Here is a 15,399-nt window from a genome sequence, read left to right as displayed (position 1 = left end):
TCAATCTGAATTTCAGCTATCTTTTTTTTAAAATTCTCCATGCTTTCTATCCAAACTGAACAATATTTTCCATTGTACAAATTTACATGAGAAAAACTCCAAAATACAAATGAAAGGACCTGAGCAGGAAAGAGAACCCAAAGTATCAAGAAGCAGGGATGGGGAAGAATTGAAAAAAAATAATTCAAGCAAACACTGAGGATTAAGGGACAAGAGGGAAACAACATCCATTTGACTGAAAATAAATCTTTTTTTATGAATTGAAAAATAAGCTTTAAAAATAGTTACTCCTTTGTAATTTTCGCAAAGCAGGTATAGAGAGGTCTGTGGACAATTAAAAAGTCCCCATCTTTTCACTGGGCACACCCCAGACTCCATGAGAACCTTTTCAATGCTTGAGCGGAACTGAAGTGAACTAAACCCAAACCTCTGGCAGCAAGAGAGGAGAGGAATGTGAATGTGAATCGCCATAAGGTTGGGAGTAAACCAGGGGCCGTTAACTCACTGCAGTTAAAACATGAAGGATTTCCCTTTCCTCTCTCTTAAAGAAGAATTGTCCTCAAACCGAGAAATAAGTGAAGCGGAGCGGGGGTGGGGCGCGGATTTCCTTTTTCGTGGTCCAAACCAAAGAGCAATCATAACTACTAAATAGAATTCAAAGGGACGTATGTTAAAGAGTTAATTTCAATTTCCTCATAGTTGTACACTCCTGTCTTAGAAGAAACAGCAGTTGCTGAGGGAGGAAAGGGTCAGAGTGTACAACGAATGAATGAGCTATGTCACTGTGATAGAGTCCTTCAAATCGGGCGATATGAAGGCCAAGCCAAGACTATAACCTGTGGCATGGCCAAAGGAAACACGGAGGACCCAACAAAGGCGTTCTCAAATGACGGAGGGAAAATTTACAGCATACACACACATACACACCCCTGTATGTAAACTAACATAACATGAAGATAAATAAGACATAAAGGTTAGCCATTTATGTTGGTAATTAACATGAATAAAAAGGCATTATATGTTTACATAGCTGGTTTTAATCAGCTACAGAACACAGGCAAATGTATTAGGAAGGAATGATTTTCTAAAAAACCCGTTCACAGCTTAGAATAAAAAGCACACTTATTGCACTCTTACATTTTATTTCAGGTAATTATAGTTTATTTCCCACCCTCACATCAATTCTTCCTACCCCTAGACTTACTCCCATGCCCTCCCCCCTCCCATTTCGGTCCATTTTGTCTACACCTGTGCCTAGACTGTGAGCTTTTTTGCTCATGTTAGTCTGACGTTTCCTCTTATGTAACACATACTCCACCAAAACACAAGTGGGTTAAAAAAAGCTTAACACACAAATGTAACACAGTAATTCTCAAAACAAAACCAACGTACTAAGCAACTTACTCACAAGCCCTATCTCCACTCCTGTAAACAGAACACTTCTTCCTCTGCTCTATCTCTTCAGTGAATTTCATGATTCCCTACTTAGATTCTGTGACGAGAACCAGCCGCTCGTGGGTGCTGGACAATGTGCTCAGCCTGCCAGGAGAAGCAGATGGTTTGCACAAATCTTTTTTTTTTTTTTTATGCTAACATGAATAAACGTATTTTCGTCCTTTGTTTTCAAAGAGTACTTCAATCTACAGAATTCTTAAGAAAAAAAAAACATCACAAAAAAACCCAGATACACTCACCGGCTGTGTCCTCATGCACAACTGGTTATATCATTGTAATTAGTCAAAACTGCTAAATAAAATTAAACATTTTAATGAGACGGATTTAGTAATTAATAAGACTAAGTTAACAGTTGGGTAAAGGGGGTCAAAAGGTTAAAAAAAAGTATTACAAGAACAACAGTTGAAATCGTGGATACTGAAATAAAAGATACACTCAATCAATTTTTTGAGGTAGAGACTAACCACCCCTAAGTGTTCTAAAATAAACCACTGTTACCTTAATTTAAGATTTTAGGACTTATGTTTCTGTCCTCTTCTACCTTAAAAACACCTGATAGAAAATGTTAATTGCCCCAACTGGCAACATTTAGGACTGAAATTCAATTTAAATGTTTTCCCAAACAGAAGTGAAAATGGATTACCTTCAAACAACAGAACAAAGCTGACTCTCTAGTGTACTAGTAAAACAAAACTCTTAGCAGTATTTTCAGTTTACCAGAGCTGGTAACATGGAATGTGAGTGCACTGGCCACTTCATTCTCCTCTGGGGGCCAGTATACAACCAGGCAGAGATGCTACCGCACCCCTCGGGTGCTCAACAATCTATGGGCATCAGTAATACTCCTTAGTGAAACGTCTAGAGAACTTGCTGAAGCCTTTCTTGGGGGTGGCGAGGAATCAAGATACTAGAAGCACACCATGGAGTGTGTCCAGTTCACACCCACCAGCCATATGTCCCCTCATAGAGGAGCCCCTGGAGATTCCACCTGGCCCCCAGAGGACCCTGAACAGCATTAGCAAGACAGTCCCACTTAATTTGCAAACAAATCCTGAGAAGCAAGTTTATATTTCAAACTCTGGAAAATCAGTGACTAGGTTGGCAGTACTCTGGGAAATGAGAAAATCAAATTCTGTCCTATATGTTAATTTCACCCTTCTCACTAGTTAATACATATGCCTACTGCCCAGCATATAGTACTTCAACCCTATACTATAGCAATTTCTTAAAACGTCTGTCAAACATTCCTGTTATATAAAAGTTCCATGCTTTGAAGAACCTATGGGAGTAGAAAAAGTTTCTCTAGAAATGTCACTGAATTATGATTTCAACCTATTTGCTCTATGTGATAAATATATCTGACTATACTAGGGATTATGTGCTTTAAAAAAATAATTTTGTTCACTGAAAATTTACCTGTGTGTTTTCTCATTTTTTTAAACATGATTTTGGCTATAAACTCGTTAGTGCATTTATCTTTGCAGTCTAAATTGCACACTAAAAAATATTAACACAGCTGAGTTAGACCGGGGTGGCTGCTCTCTTCACAAATCACTGATTTCTGCTAAAATTTTAGCTTTTTTATTGCATCATGAAGGCACAGTAAGATCATTTGGCAAATTGTCAAGGTATTTTTCTAGAGTCTTACCTACACCATTTCAATGTATGACCTGTAAGCTATTTGCTGTTTATACTCACAGTAAACTTTCCATGTCTGGCTATGTTTTTTTGTTTGTTTTGCTTTTTAATAGTCTAATGGTTGAAACTGCTCGTCTCAAAGTGCTGATATTCTAGCACAAAGAATGCCAATTTGGACAAAGAAGAGAAACTTGCAAAATGGGCCATCATTCTACCCTCTTAACTGGGCAGTCTCTCTACAGGAGCATCTGTGCATGTGCCGAAGCTGCGGCTAACTCATTATGAAGATGTACTGTCTTGCGAAGCCTACCAAAAATTAAAATTGTATCACTGTTCGTGAAGTGTTGCCATTAACTATTTAATTTCATGCAACCGATATAAGGTTAAAAATTCTGAAACGTACCCCTAAACAGATTCTGGCACCACTTTCAACAACATTCAGATACTCTGAGCTACATTTTTCAGTATTACTGCTTAAATGTATAATGCCCTTTAGGACAAAATGAGAAGGCTCAAATACAAGTACACATAAAAGTTAAAATCTTAAATCGTCTTCATGTTCTAGAGCTCCTGACTTTTCATATTTTAAAATAAATAACTATTCATTACCTCATTCTGAGGAGGTAGTTTTTGAAGAGGTCACCTGAACCCTGCAATGTGTTTCAAAGTAAAGCTAAATGAGGTGTGCACAAGGCTGGAGAGGTGAATGTATGGGAGGGGCAGGTGAGATCTGAGGAGGGGCATGCAGCAGTTCCAAAATTGCCTGATGAGTAAAAGATAACATTGTGTGATAAAGAGCTGTGACCACACCAAACAAGAATTTAGGAAATATTTACAAAGTTTCAGGTTGACAGTGTTGAAGTCTTGGATCTTTATTACTAAGTAACTGCTCTTTCTTCTCCAACACTGACATAAATATAATAGGTATACCAAAGTATATGGGATTTTATCTTCTAGCTTGCCTTAGCGTGTCCTACCAGATCGCAAACACAACCAGGGACTGGATGTCAAGGAACCAGAATTTGACAGCGAGACAGAATCTTCTTTTAAGAGTGCACTTAAGTACAAATGATTACAGTGGATTTTCTATTCACAAATCCCTTTTATAAATTACTTTTTGGTCAATATTATTTCAGTGGTAAAAGTTTAGACTCTAGACTAGTTTAATGATGAAAAAGTCCATCAGGAATACTACATACTTTAAAACAATCTTTTACGGTTACTTTGAAATTTTTCGGAAGGTGTCACCTCTCCTTATCTAAAATAAAATACACTACAGAAGGCACTGCAGCCGCCTTATAGGAAAGACAGATAAGTACAGCCTTACAAGCTTGTCAGTAAAGCAGCCACATAATATCGATACAAACTACTCATAAAGTGCACACTGCACAACAAACAAGGAGTTCTTTCCTTGTATTTTCTTAGGAGCTCAAGTCTATCTGTAGTCTAAGCATCAAAAAAAGCATGTAAAACTCGGGAAATTCCTTTTCCATGCCATTTGTAAACTAGAGAAAAAGTATTTAATGGAGAAAAGGAAGAAAAGGGAAATGCTAAAATTTTATTTTTATTTTTTAAGGGCTCTATACAAATCTCTCAAGAATACCCTGAGCTTGGCTTCTGGGCACAGCTTCATTTAAGAAATGAGATTTTTCAAATGAGATAGCAATCTATTCTAAAAAGAAAGGGAAGAAAACAGCGTATCACCTTGAATTGTGTTTTGAGAACGCCAATGGTAAGCTCCCTCCGTAACTAGCTCCTGTGCTGGCTCCTGCCGTGCTCAGGAAGGGAGTCCTGCACTAGAGGCTCCGGCAGGACACGCCTACTGTTCAAGCCCAGCTCTCTCCAATCTTGGAAAAGGTAACACAAGCATGTTCAAAAGCATCTATGGGGACATATTTTAAAAGAAAAATAAACAATGCTTTTAAAAGAGAGGCAGCATTATGCACACAAGATGCTCTTCAAATCGCAAATCATTTTCATTTTTGCAATTTCTCAATTTTGTAAGATACTGCTCTGCTCACAAAAGACTTCAGAATACACTGCTTTTCAAACTCGTTAATAACTTGAGGATTATTTCCCATTTTACTGGGACAATCTTTTACAAGTCCATGGAATTTTCAACAGGCCTTCCTCTGAATATAGGTAACATAGCAAGAAATCATCTAATGACAGTAAGCTTTAGGAGACTGAAAAATAGCGGGGCAATTTACAATTTGAAAACTTTAAATAATTTCTAATTCCCTGATTTATTTTATAGGTCCTGTCTAATTTCTTTCAGGTCCTTCACTACATAGCTTGGTTGGGCTAGGTACATTTGATTTACATTCCTAAATCTTGATAACAGAGTCCAGATTCATGATAAGGGGGGTATTTGCCATTAATACATACAGAGTCACTTTCTTTGCTACTACTGTGATTTATACCACACTTTAGTAAAGGTCAAGGGAAGTTATGACTAGGTTATATTCCCCATTTATAAAGATAAGGAACAAGGTTCTTAACACCACAGCAATTCTTTCTATAAAAACAACTGAGGTTAGTTCGGCTTTTCACATCCTCCCTCAGTCCCAATACACCTAAAATTGCTCTATTCTCTGCCTGGGGGACTTGGCTGCCAAAGTTAACCAACCTTTTGAAGACCAGGCTTGGGAAAAAAGGAAGGAGGAGAATGAATGGAGACACCACCATTTTTATTTGAGGTTGCATATGCTAGGTCAAAGACTAGAAAGAAAATGTAGGATGTAGTGCAGGAGTTAGTTGGAAGAAACAATGAGATATTAGTAAAGATGTTAGTGTGGATCCAGCAAGTACCATTAATTTAAAAATTATAAATATTTGTCATTATGCTAAGACTCCCCATATATTTAGGTAGAGAAAAGGATAATGATCTTTCTTTAAAAGTTGTTTATATAACAAAAATACAACTTTCCAGGATATATAATTCTAGTGGGAAGTATTATTTTATTCCAATTCAATTAAATCTGAAAATTATTTTCTTTTTAATAAAAATATAATAGAAGAAATTCAGAAATTAAAACTTGTACCTTACATTTAAATTATATAAATGTCTCACATTCAAAACTGTTATCAAGCAGTTTTGTAGGCTTTTAATTAGATACAGGCATTTTGTGCCCTGGACAAAGTAGCCACAGAAGTACTTGGTGACTGGAAGAGCTTAGGAGGAAGATATCAATTGTATTTTCCTGAGAACTTGCTACATCGTGGAGAAAAAAAATCCCCAAACACTCTTCTTCATTGCTGGACCCAATGGGAAAAGAAGGCAATGTGCGCCAGGGCTTCCAGTCTGCCCGCCAGGCAGAGCCTGTGTGAGCGAGGAAACAAAGGCCAGAGACCCTGCAGGACAGGAAAAAGATGCAGCATTCCCTTTTCCTCTACACCAAAACCTACCTCCTCATCTCTCACCCTCCATTTAAATAAAATAGCTTCATTTTGGTAAAAATGTATCAAGGACTGAACATGCACCACACAGGAAGGGCATGCTGCATTTTTGTTCCATCCCTCAGAAATTAACCAGTGGTGGCTGGGGGAAAGAGCTCCACAACAAAATCCCAGAACAGGAAAGAGAACGAGGCTTGGTGATTGCAACTGCCCCATCAGATGATCAGCCACGTATTGATCTGGTGGTTAGAAGGGCAAAGTTGACTGGCAGACTTTCCAGAGCAAATCTCCCAAGCTGTAGCAGCAGTTTCTTTCCATCATGCCTGACCATCAAAAGGTCAGAACTCAGGGTCTCTCCTCCTTCTTCCTGGGAGTGGGCAGACTTGTATGCACGTGGTATTTGTGTTGAAGAAGAAACACTGGCAGCAGAGAATTCTAGTTCCTAAAACATTCTTCCCTCTTTTGTTGGATGGGAAATTCCATTCCGTTCCACACCAGCTTATGCATTGAAAATTTTTATCTTTAAAAAGAGTTAAGGAACAGAACTGTGTTTTGATGTTAACAAATTGTACGAACACAAGATTTAAATAAGAGTAGATGCTGTCATGATGGTGTGGCTACTTGAAGGCTGCAAATTCTCCTGTAGAGGGAGGACAAGAGCTAATTTTAAAAAAGTTATCTCAAATAACCTAGAGACACAGAAAAGCCTCATGGAAACCTCACTGAAAGGTGACTAGCTATATGTTACAAATCTAGCAACGACATCACTAATTTAAAAGCAAAAACGGCTGAAACCATGAAAGATGACAACTTCTATAGGATATTAAGTCTGTAGGTAATTTCCCAGTGGGGTTTTACATGCTATGATTCTAATCAAGCTGAAACAGTTCCAATGAACAAAATTTCTCAGGAACTGACAGCAAAGTAGTAAGGCTGATTTGTAGAACACTTTCCCCCTTAATTATCAACTCATTTTCATTATTATAAAGCTACTATTAGGAAGGAAGAAGCAGGAATTATTCTCGTTTTGTAAAAGATAAAATTCACAGGTTAAATGATCTGTCCACATCACACATTTGAATGAAGGAAACCAAGTTCAGACCTCTCCCATTTGTAGTTCATTTCACCTTTTAAAACTACCAAAACATTACTTATAGGCACGTGTCAATGAACATTATTCTCGGCATACAATTTGTTTTAACCACAAGACCCTCTGAGGTACTACACTCTTTTAGCTTTTACTGAATTTGGGGGCTTCATGCCATTATTTTTCACCTACTATTTTGTCCACAGCTTCTACTTCAAACTAGGGCTCCTCTTATTAAATACACCACAGTTAATTTCTGGGGGTTGGTTGATAGCTGACAGCTATCAGAATTTAGTGAGCCTTAACATCATTTTTCCGTAATAGAGCTTCTGATGAGGATCCAAGCAATCACTTATGTGAATACACTGTTTAATCGAGGAATAATCTATCTGTTTTCTGATTGCTATTCGATTGCAACTGGTGTACTAGAGAACACTGGAATGTTCCAACGAACAACGGATTGCTAATGCCTGGCTGACTGAACCCTCAGATTGTATGCTGATAATATTAGCAACTACTCGAGTGTCTATTATAGTATACCAGATGCCTCACTCAACACTATACACATTTGCATCTGATCCTCAGAATAACTCTATGAAGCAGGTACTATTACTTCTCTTTAATTTATAGAGGAGCAAGCTGGGATTTTAAGTAACTTGCCAGAAATCTCACAGCCAGAAAATGGCAGAGTTGGAATGTAAAGCCAGGTGCTGACTCCAAAGTACAAGGTCTTAACAATTAACAGACCCCCTAAATGATTTTCAATAATTAATAATTTGCTTTCCTGTTCTGAATACAACTACTAATTGGACTGCAGATAGTGATACTATCTCTTTCCATCTAAGGATTCCTTTCAACAAACAATTAACCAAGGTATTCGGAGTCAAAAGACCAAGGAAGGGTAAAAGATTTATTACCCTTCATATTTAAAGTTAAAAGAACTGGAGAAATTGGCACTGATTGGAAGGAAAAAAAAGTCAAATTACTAAGACCTTGGAGAGTAAAACATTAGAGCAAAATCATAGGAGGCTATTATGTTAACAGAGACTATAGAAATACATAAACATCCTTACTACCTTTGCTTATGGTTTTATGGTTGCTATTTTTTTTAGAAGTATTTTACATTTCTTAAAAGCAATTTTCAACAGTCTTTATGAGTAGTCACTGTATCTAACAGAACCTAAAACTCCTTAAAGGAAGCCAATGTGAAACTAGAATTTGCTTAACAGAAATCTTTATAAAAAATGGCTAGAATTCATCTATTAAGTGAGAAAATATCAGAAAACGATAAACTCTAAGCCCAAATCTTATATATCATGTTAAAAATAACTTAAAAAAATCTTCAGATGTTTCCTACTCATTATTACAAAACAACCCCCCAAAGCACAAAATCTTGCCAACAAACTCCAAATCAAATACCAATAAAGCAAACACTAAAAATCACGCTACTGGAGTCTACTGCTTCTAATGGAATATGGTACTTTTCATAATCAGACTTCAGGTCTGAAGAGGGGTAAAAAAAAGACAAAAAGGACTCAGAGTTTAGAGATCAATAAAATTCCTTCTACATATGTCCCTGAAATCACAGAAAATTTAAGGAAAAGACAGGGGTAACAGGAAATGGATCTGCTATTGGAAAAAAAAATTTTTTTTTTCTTGCTTATTCCTCCTTGCATATCAGGAAATCTCTACTATCCCAACTCCTACCCTATTTTATTTGAGGTAAGAGCCAACTCTGCTTGTGTGAAGTTATTTGAAGTGAAACATCTAGATATTCTGACTTTAAAATAATTTAATTATTAACCAAAAAATCAATCAGAGGCCAAAATGAAACTTTTTAAATAACCTCTCTTTTGGCTGAGAATAACCTAAGCTCTGTTCTCCATTTGACTTTATTTAGGAACGCGGCAAAGAACACTTGGGAAGATCCCAAGATTTCAGACACCTCATATCATGCTTTGTTTATTTGAAAGCTAAGGACTTGATTAACTAGTTTTAAGATATTACTAAATAATCACCCTTAATTCTAGAATTAAATGTATTTCAGTGGCTGTTACAAATATAATTTGATAAAAAATTCCTTAAAGATTAAATATGCTGTGAGAAATCTAACACGTTATTTTGTACATAAATAAATCCCTGTTTTAGACGTAGGGGGGCAGTCATTTGAAACTAGAGTAAGTCCCATTCTGAAAGTACCTTTCAGGCACTTTCTAAAGGATGAGAAACATTCTGGCAGAGACACACTGGACTTCTTAAAATTCCTAGAGAAATGATCACAGGAGAGATGAAATATTTAGTAAAGAAAAAGTACCGTAGAAATGTTCAGTCATTCTCAAATAAGACTATAACTGACAAAACGTTTTAGTCATGAAATACTCTTTTCATAACACTTAAAAAAAAGGCAGATCATTTCCTTAAATTGAGAGTGATCCACTTGAGAGAAAGGCCATTTAATAAGCAAGTGTGTTAAATAGTCACTATTTTAGAGAGAATGACTTTAATTACTAGTTTAGTATTTAAATGGTTGGTACAATCCTGTAATATCTGAAAACAAACAAACCTGAAGTATTTGAGTTAAATGCTGTGATCCCCGAACTACTTAAAACCGAGAAGACAAACCTCATTCCTCATCACTGACTAGTAAAGCTTTAAAAATGTAAAACAAATTTTATAAAAAGCCTGGCTTCTGAAGAAGGATATCAACTTTAATGAAAATATCTGAGGCTTCAGGTTTTAGGAAAGAAGCCGTCAGTTGCAAGAGAATGAATGTCCTTCTGTTTCAATTCCTTAGTCAAAAAGATTAACTCTACATATGGTTAGGAAAATAATGTTTTTCTTATTTGGAGAATACATCTAAAACTCAGTATCAAACAGACAAACAGCAACAACAGAAAGGGAAACTACCATGTATCATTCTAACGCTTTCTACTTCTCCAGATCCATGTTATTTATATATTTCACCTGCTCTATTTTTAATGTTCTCCCAATAACATTTCCAGCGGGCCCAATTTGGAAAGAAGAGAATTATTATGCAGTCCTTTGAAGGCATGTTCAAATATCAATGGGATGGTATTATGCAGCGGTCCCCAACCTTTTTGGCACCAGGGACCGGTTTCGTGGAAGACAATTTTTCCATGGACAGGGTCGGGGGAATGGTTTCAGGATGATTCAAGCACATTACATCTATTGTGCACTTTATTTCTATTATTATTACACTGTAATATATAATGAAATAATGATACAATTCACCATAATGCTGACAGGAGGTGGAGCTCAGGTGGTAATGTGTGAGTGAGGGGAAGCAGCTGTAAATATAGATGAAGCTTCGCTTGCTCGCCTGCCACTCACCTCCTGCTGTGCGGCCCAGGGGTTGCGGACCCCTGGTATAATGAGTTTTCTGAGCAGTTCTAACAGTTTAGCAAGTGCCCTCTGGCAAAGGAGATTGGTAAAGAAAGGAAGGAAAAGTGTCAAATGCAGATGTGGGGAGATGAGTAGTATTTAGTGTGGGTAGTGTTGTGCGGAAAAAAAGAGAGTGAACAAAGAAAGGAAGATAAAAGTGAAGAAAGTAGGCTGAGGAATTATGAAAGCTCTGTCAATAAAAAGATCCTTTGACTCTTGTGCCTCAAAATGCCCAAACCTTTGAGCATTCTACAGACCAAGACAATTTGTAAAAACTTTGTTAGCTACATGCTTGCTATTCAATTTGTGAATAAATAAAACCCAATCTAATAGTTACTAATAATCACATCTTTAGCATCACTGGAAGACTTAGAAATCACACACTTTGATGTTTCTGAATAAGTCACATTCTTTTATGACTTTCTTTTTCACATTTTTTAAAATACAATAAACGGGGCTTCCCTGGTGGCGCAGTGGTTGAGAGTCCGCCTGCCGATGCAGGGGACACGGGTTCACGCCCCGGTCCGGGAAGATCCCACATGCCGCGGAGCGGCTGGGCCCGTGAGCCATGGCCGCTGGGCCTGCACGTCCAGAGCCTGTGCTCCGCAACGGGAGAGGCCACAATAGTAAGAGGCCCGCGTACCGCAAAAAAAAAAAAAAAAAAAAAAAAAACCCACCACAATAAACGTTCTTTTTCACTACTCTTCCTACATTCAAAGTCATGAATTGATTTCTAAGAACATGAATGGCATTATTTATCTTAAGATACCCAAATGAGGGGCACAAGGTATGCCAAACTTATCACTGAGTGGTTTCCCTGGATGAAATCTAACTTATTCAAATAAAGAAAATATTTCAAAAATTCATTTGTGATACTTAAAGACTAAATTATCACTAAAGCCCTCCTGATTTTCTTTATTGGCTTCCAGGAAGGATGGCATTTATGCAGATGCCATTTGTGTGCCCCTGAATAACCCTCGAACTGTCAGTTATATTTAATATCATCACAACTCCAAACTGAGTAAATGAAGATGTATTTAAAAGGCTGGCTTTGGTCCCTAGGCTGACTCTGAAGTAGAGACGGTGATTTCTTTGATGACAGCAATGCTGCTTCTTTCACTTTTGATTCCCGGTAAGATTCTGGTTCACAGTAAGAATATACTGACTGCCACGTTACAGTTACTTTCTACGTAAGAAAGTGTAAGCATTAGAAAGCACTAAATGTACCACACACAGACACACACACACACACACACACACACACACACACACACATACCGTGGAATAAAAAAAACAATTCATACATTCATAATAAGGAGGACAGATATTTTATGAGACACATAGATAAGTCATTGCTAATATGCATCATGAGAGGTGAGTATAACCTAAAATAATAATAATTTTTAAAAAATCCATTACCTGGTTGTTTGGCAACCACAGTTACCTAAAAGAAGAACAAAACAAACCTACAAGTTCTCACAGAATTCTGTGGAACTTTTTGGAAGGAAGAGGAGGCAACGCATTTGTAAGGAAATTCGACTTCTGCATTGTGTACGACATCCTTAATATATAAAGAAATATTAACTAAAAATCCAAAGTTAAACCATGTTACTCATGTCAAACATGCCACTCAGCAATGTCTCTGGTTACCTGCACCCATAATTTATACTGCTCGAAGGGAATAAAGGACAACTGTATTTTCCAAACTGTATTAACAAAAAGAAATAGTTATAAGAAAAAATATTAAGAATAAAAATAAGCTTATTCAATTTTAGTGACTCCTAATTAGACCTGTTCAGTTTACCTTCACTAACACAGCCTAACCTACTGTCAGCTTCCCACCTGCCATCACATACACAGGTGCAGGCCTTGTTCTTGGAGCCCCTAATGGACGCAGGACAGCTAACAGCAAAAGGTGAGTGAGGAAAGTTTAACTGAAGTTTAATAATTAGAATAACCAAGTAAACAAAAGAAACTTGGAACGGGAAGTAAAACCTCTGGAAAAGGTACTGTGAATTTTCAGCAACGTCTGAGAACTTCAAAAACCCTTCGATGTTGAAAATCTAATGCTAAGTATGAATTTTAGATTGGCAAAACAATTATATCCAGTCTTTAAAAACATACATGTTCTTTTGTTCACCTTAAAAAAAAAGAATATCCTATTCAATTTAACAAATATATAAGCAAACATATGTTCACTTTCCTTTGTCCCTACTGTCCTACACTCTGTCACTCATTTAAGTTTGTTAAATGGACAGGAAACGCACCATATCCCCCTGCCTGGATGGGTGTTTTTGGAGAAGCACAAGCATACAGACTAAAATCCTCTGTTTGGAAGCCAGCCCGATTCAAAGAGGGTTCGGATGCACTGCGGTGAATTTTTGGCAATGAGCGGGCCAGCAGCTCAATAGAGGCGAGAATCTAAAAAAAGAAAAAAAGGAAAAAAAGAAAGAATGATGAAAACCTAGGTGGTGTTAATCTTTAAGAGCCCCATCATACTCTACAAGAAAGCATATGAAATCTTATAATACATTGTTTTCACCATTATCCCAAATGCCTGGAAAATACTAAAGAAACTGATACTTTTCCTTAAAAAGAAGAGAAAATTACCAAACTATTACAGCTTTAGTCTCTATAAACTGAATGGGAAAAGTAACCCATAGTTAGCTTTTCTTTACATTTTATAATTTTAGATCATTTGCCAGTCTTGAAACAGTAAATAATAAAAAATTTAAAATCAATTGTATACCTATTTCTCACAGACCACAAGTCCCTTTTGGGAAGAAGATGGAGCATAAGTAACTAAAGCGCTATATAACTTCACAAACAGAACCATTAGAGCAACTTATTCTTTAAACAAATTTAGTAATGGGAAATGTCTTACACACACATAATTAAAAACAGGGCCCCAATGACCCAGAATGCCAGCGCCACAGGAGTGAGAAGTGACAGATGAATACCCATAAGTGAAAGAAAAGATAGGAAAACTCTACAAGTAGACACCAATGCACAAAATGTAGAAATACAGCACATTTTTAAGGTACAAAGAAACAGGTTATGACTCTTGAAGGCATACAGTATCAGAATTCATGAAACATACATATAAAGGGCTTGGCACAATGCCTGGTATATAGTAAGTAATAAAACTTTAGCAGCCATTATTACTACTACTATGATTATATACTATATAGTAGTATTATACACATTATATACTACTATTATTATTTTTTTTCTCAGCTACCAAAATTTTTTTAAAAGTTAAACTGTAATCTGTATAATGATTAGTATAAGAAGGCAAAGAAGCAATGTTACAAAATTTTTAAAATTATAAGCATAACACACAAATAAAAATTCAAATAATACAGAAAAGTATGAATCCTACCTTCCAGGGGTAACCACTGTTAAAGAGTCTATACTTTCTTCTGGACCTTTCCTATGCATAAACATGCACATATGAAAACAGAGCCCATCCCCTCCCTCACCACCATTTAAAGTGGTATCACAGCACACATTTTTCTGCATTGCTTTCTTTTTCCCTCACTGACATCCAAGCCATCTACAGAGAGGTACCTTGATCTTTATGTCTTTAATTTTTCCAATTACAGTTAACAGTCGTTATCTGGATACCCGTGGGGGCAGATTCTGTAGCATATAGCATAGATTTTCAGGAGTGGAATTACCAGGGCAAAAGGTATATGTATTTTAAGTTTATAGAGTCTACCAAGTCCTTTCAAAAGAGGTCAAACCAATTTACATTCTTACCAACATTCCTTCCTTACTTCCCAACATTGTTCCCAATGCTGGATACCGTCAATCTCAGAGACAAAATCAAAATGGATTTCACAGTTGTGACTTTGCATTTTACCGATTATCACTGATGTTATTATTCCTAACGTCCTCTGCTTAAGTTCATTCAGCATTTGTACTTCTTTTGTGAATCACCAGTGCATATTCTTTGTTGATTTTCTTTTGATTACCTTTTACTTATGGATTTGTAGGAGTCCTCTGTATAACATAAACACTCTTTATTATACATGCTACTATTATCTTTCTCAGTGTTTTTCTTTCAATATTATTTTTACTATATAGAAATTTAGAAATGTTTAACGTAGTCATACCTGCTAACCTTTTCCTTTATAACTTCTGGATTCTGCCTCTTGCTTAGGAGAGCCTTTCCTACCTTAAGGTTATAAAAATGATTTGTTATTTTATAATTTTGTTTTTTACATATAAACCTTTAGCCATCTGAAATTTATGTTTGTGTATGGTGTGAAGAGACATCCTGTAATGAAAATTTAAAAATAATACTTAAAAGGGGCAGCCGTTAATGATCTGGAATACTCATATACGTATTTCATTTTCTGATACCATGAAAAGAATAAAATATTACTTATATTAAGAAATATGACCATTTTGTC

General features: G+C 36.5%; 1 protein-coding gene across 11 annotated transcripts in view; it reads right to left on the bottom strand.

Moving 5' to 3' along the window:
- Nucleotides 1–1,588: 1,588 nt before the first annotated feature.
- Nucleotides 1,589–15,399, bottom strand: part of BRAF (B-Raf proto-oncogene, serine/threonine kinase) — a 146,561-nt gene continuing 132,750 nt past the window's right edge. For 6 of the 11 annotated variants that reach the window (XM_059073483.2, XM_067041987.1, XM_067041985.1 and 3 more), the window contains 3 exons: nucleotides 14,364–14,414; nucleotides 13,249–13,402; nucleotides 1,589–7,132 (listed from right to left, as the gene is read on the bottom strand). In XM_059073483.2, the coding sequence (XP_058929466.1) occupies nucleotides 7,110–7,132; nucleotides 13,249–13,402; nucleotides 14,364–14,414 (228 nt within the window). In that variant the 3' untranslated portion in view covers nucleotides 1,589–7,109. The remainder of the gene's footprint in view (nucleotides 7,133–13,248; nucleotides 13,403–14,363; nucleotides 14,415–15,399) is intronic. The other 5 variants (XM_059073484.2, XM_067041984.1, XM_067041986.1 and 2 more) reach the window with 1 other exon arrangement.

This window comes from Kogia breviceps, chromosome 9, assembly GCF_026419965.1.
Source record: "Kogia breviceps isolate mKogBre1 chromosome 9, mKogBre1 haplotype 1, whole genome shotgun sequence".
In the NCBI taxonomy this organism is placed as follows: Eukaryota; Metazoa; Chordata; class Mammalia; order Artiodactyla; family Physeteridae; genus Kogia; species Kogia breviceps.
This window is presented reverse-complemented; position numbering and strand designations above follow the sequence as displayed.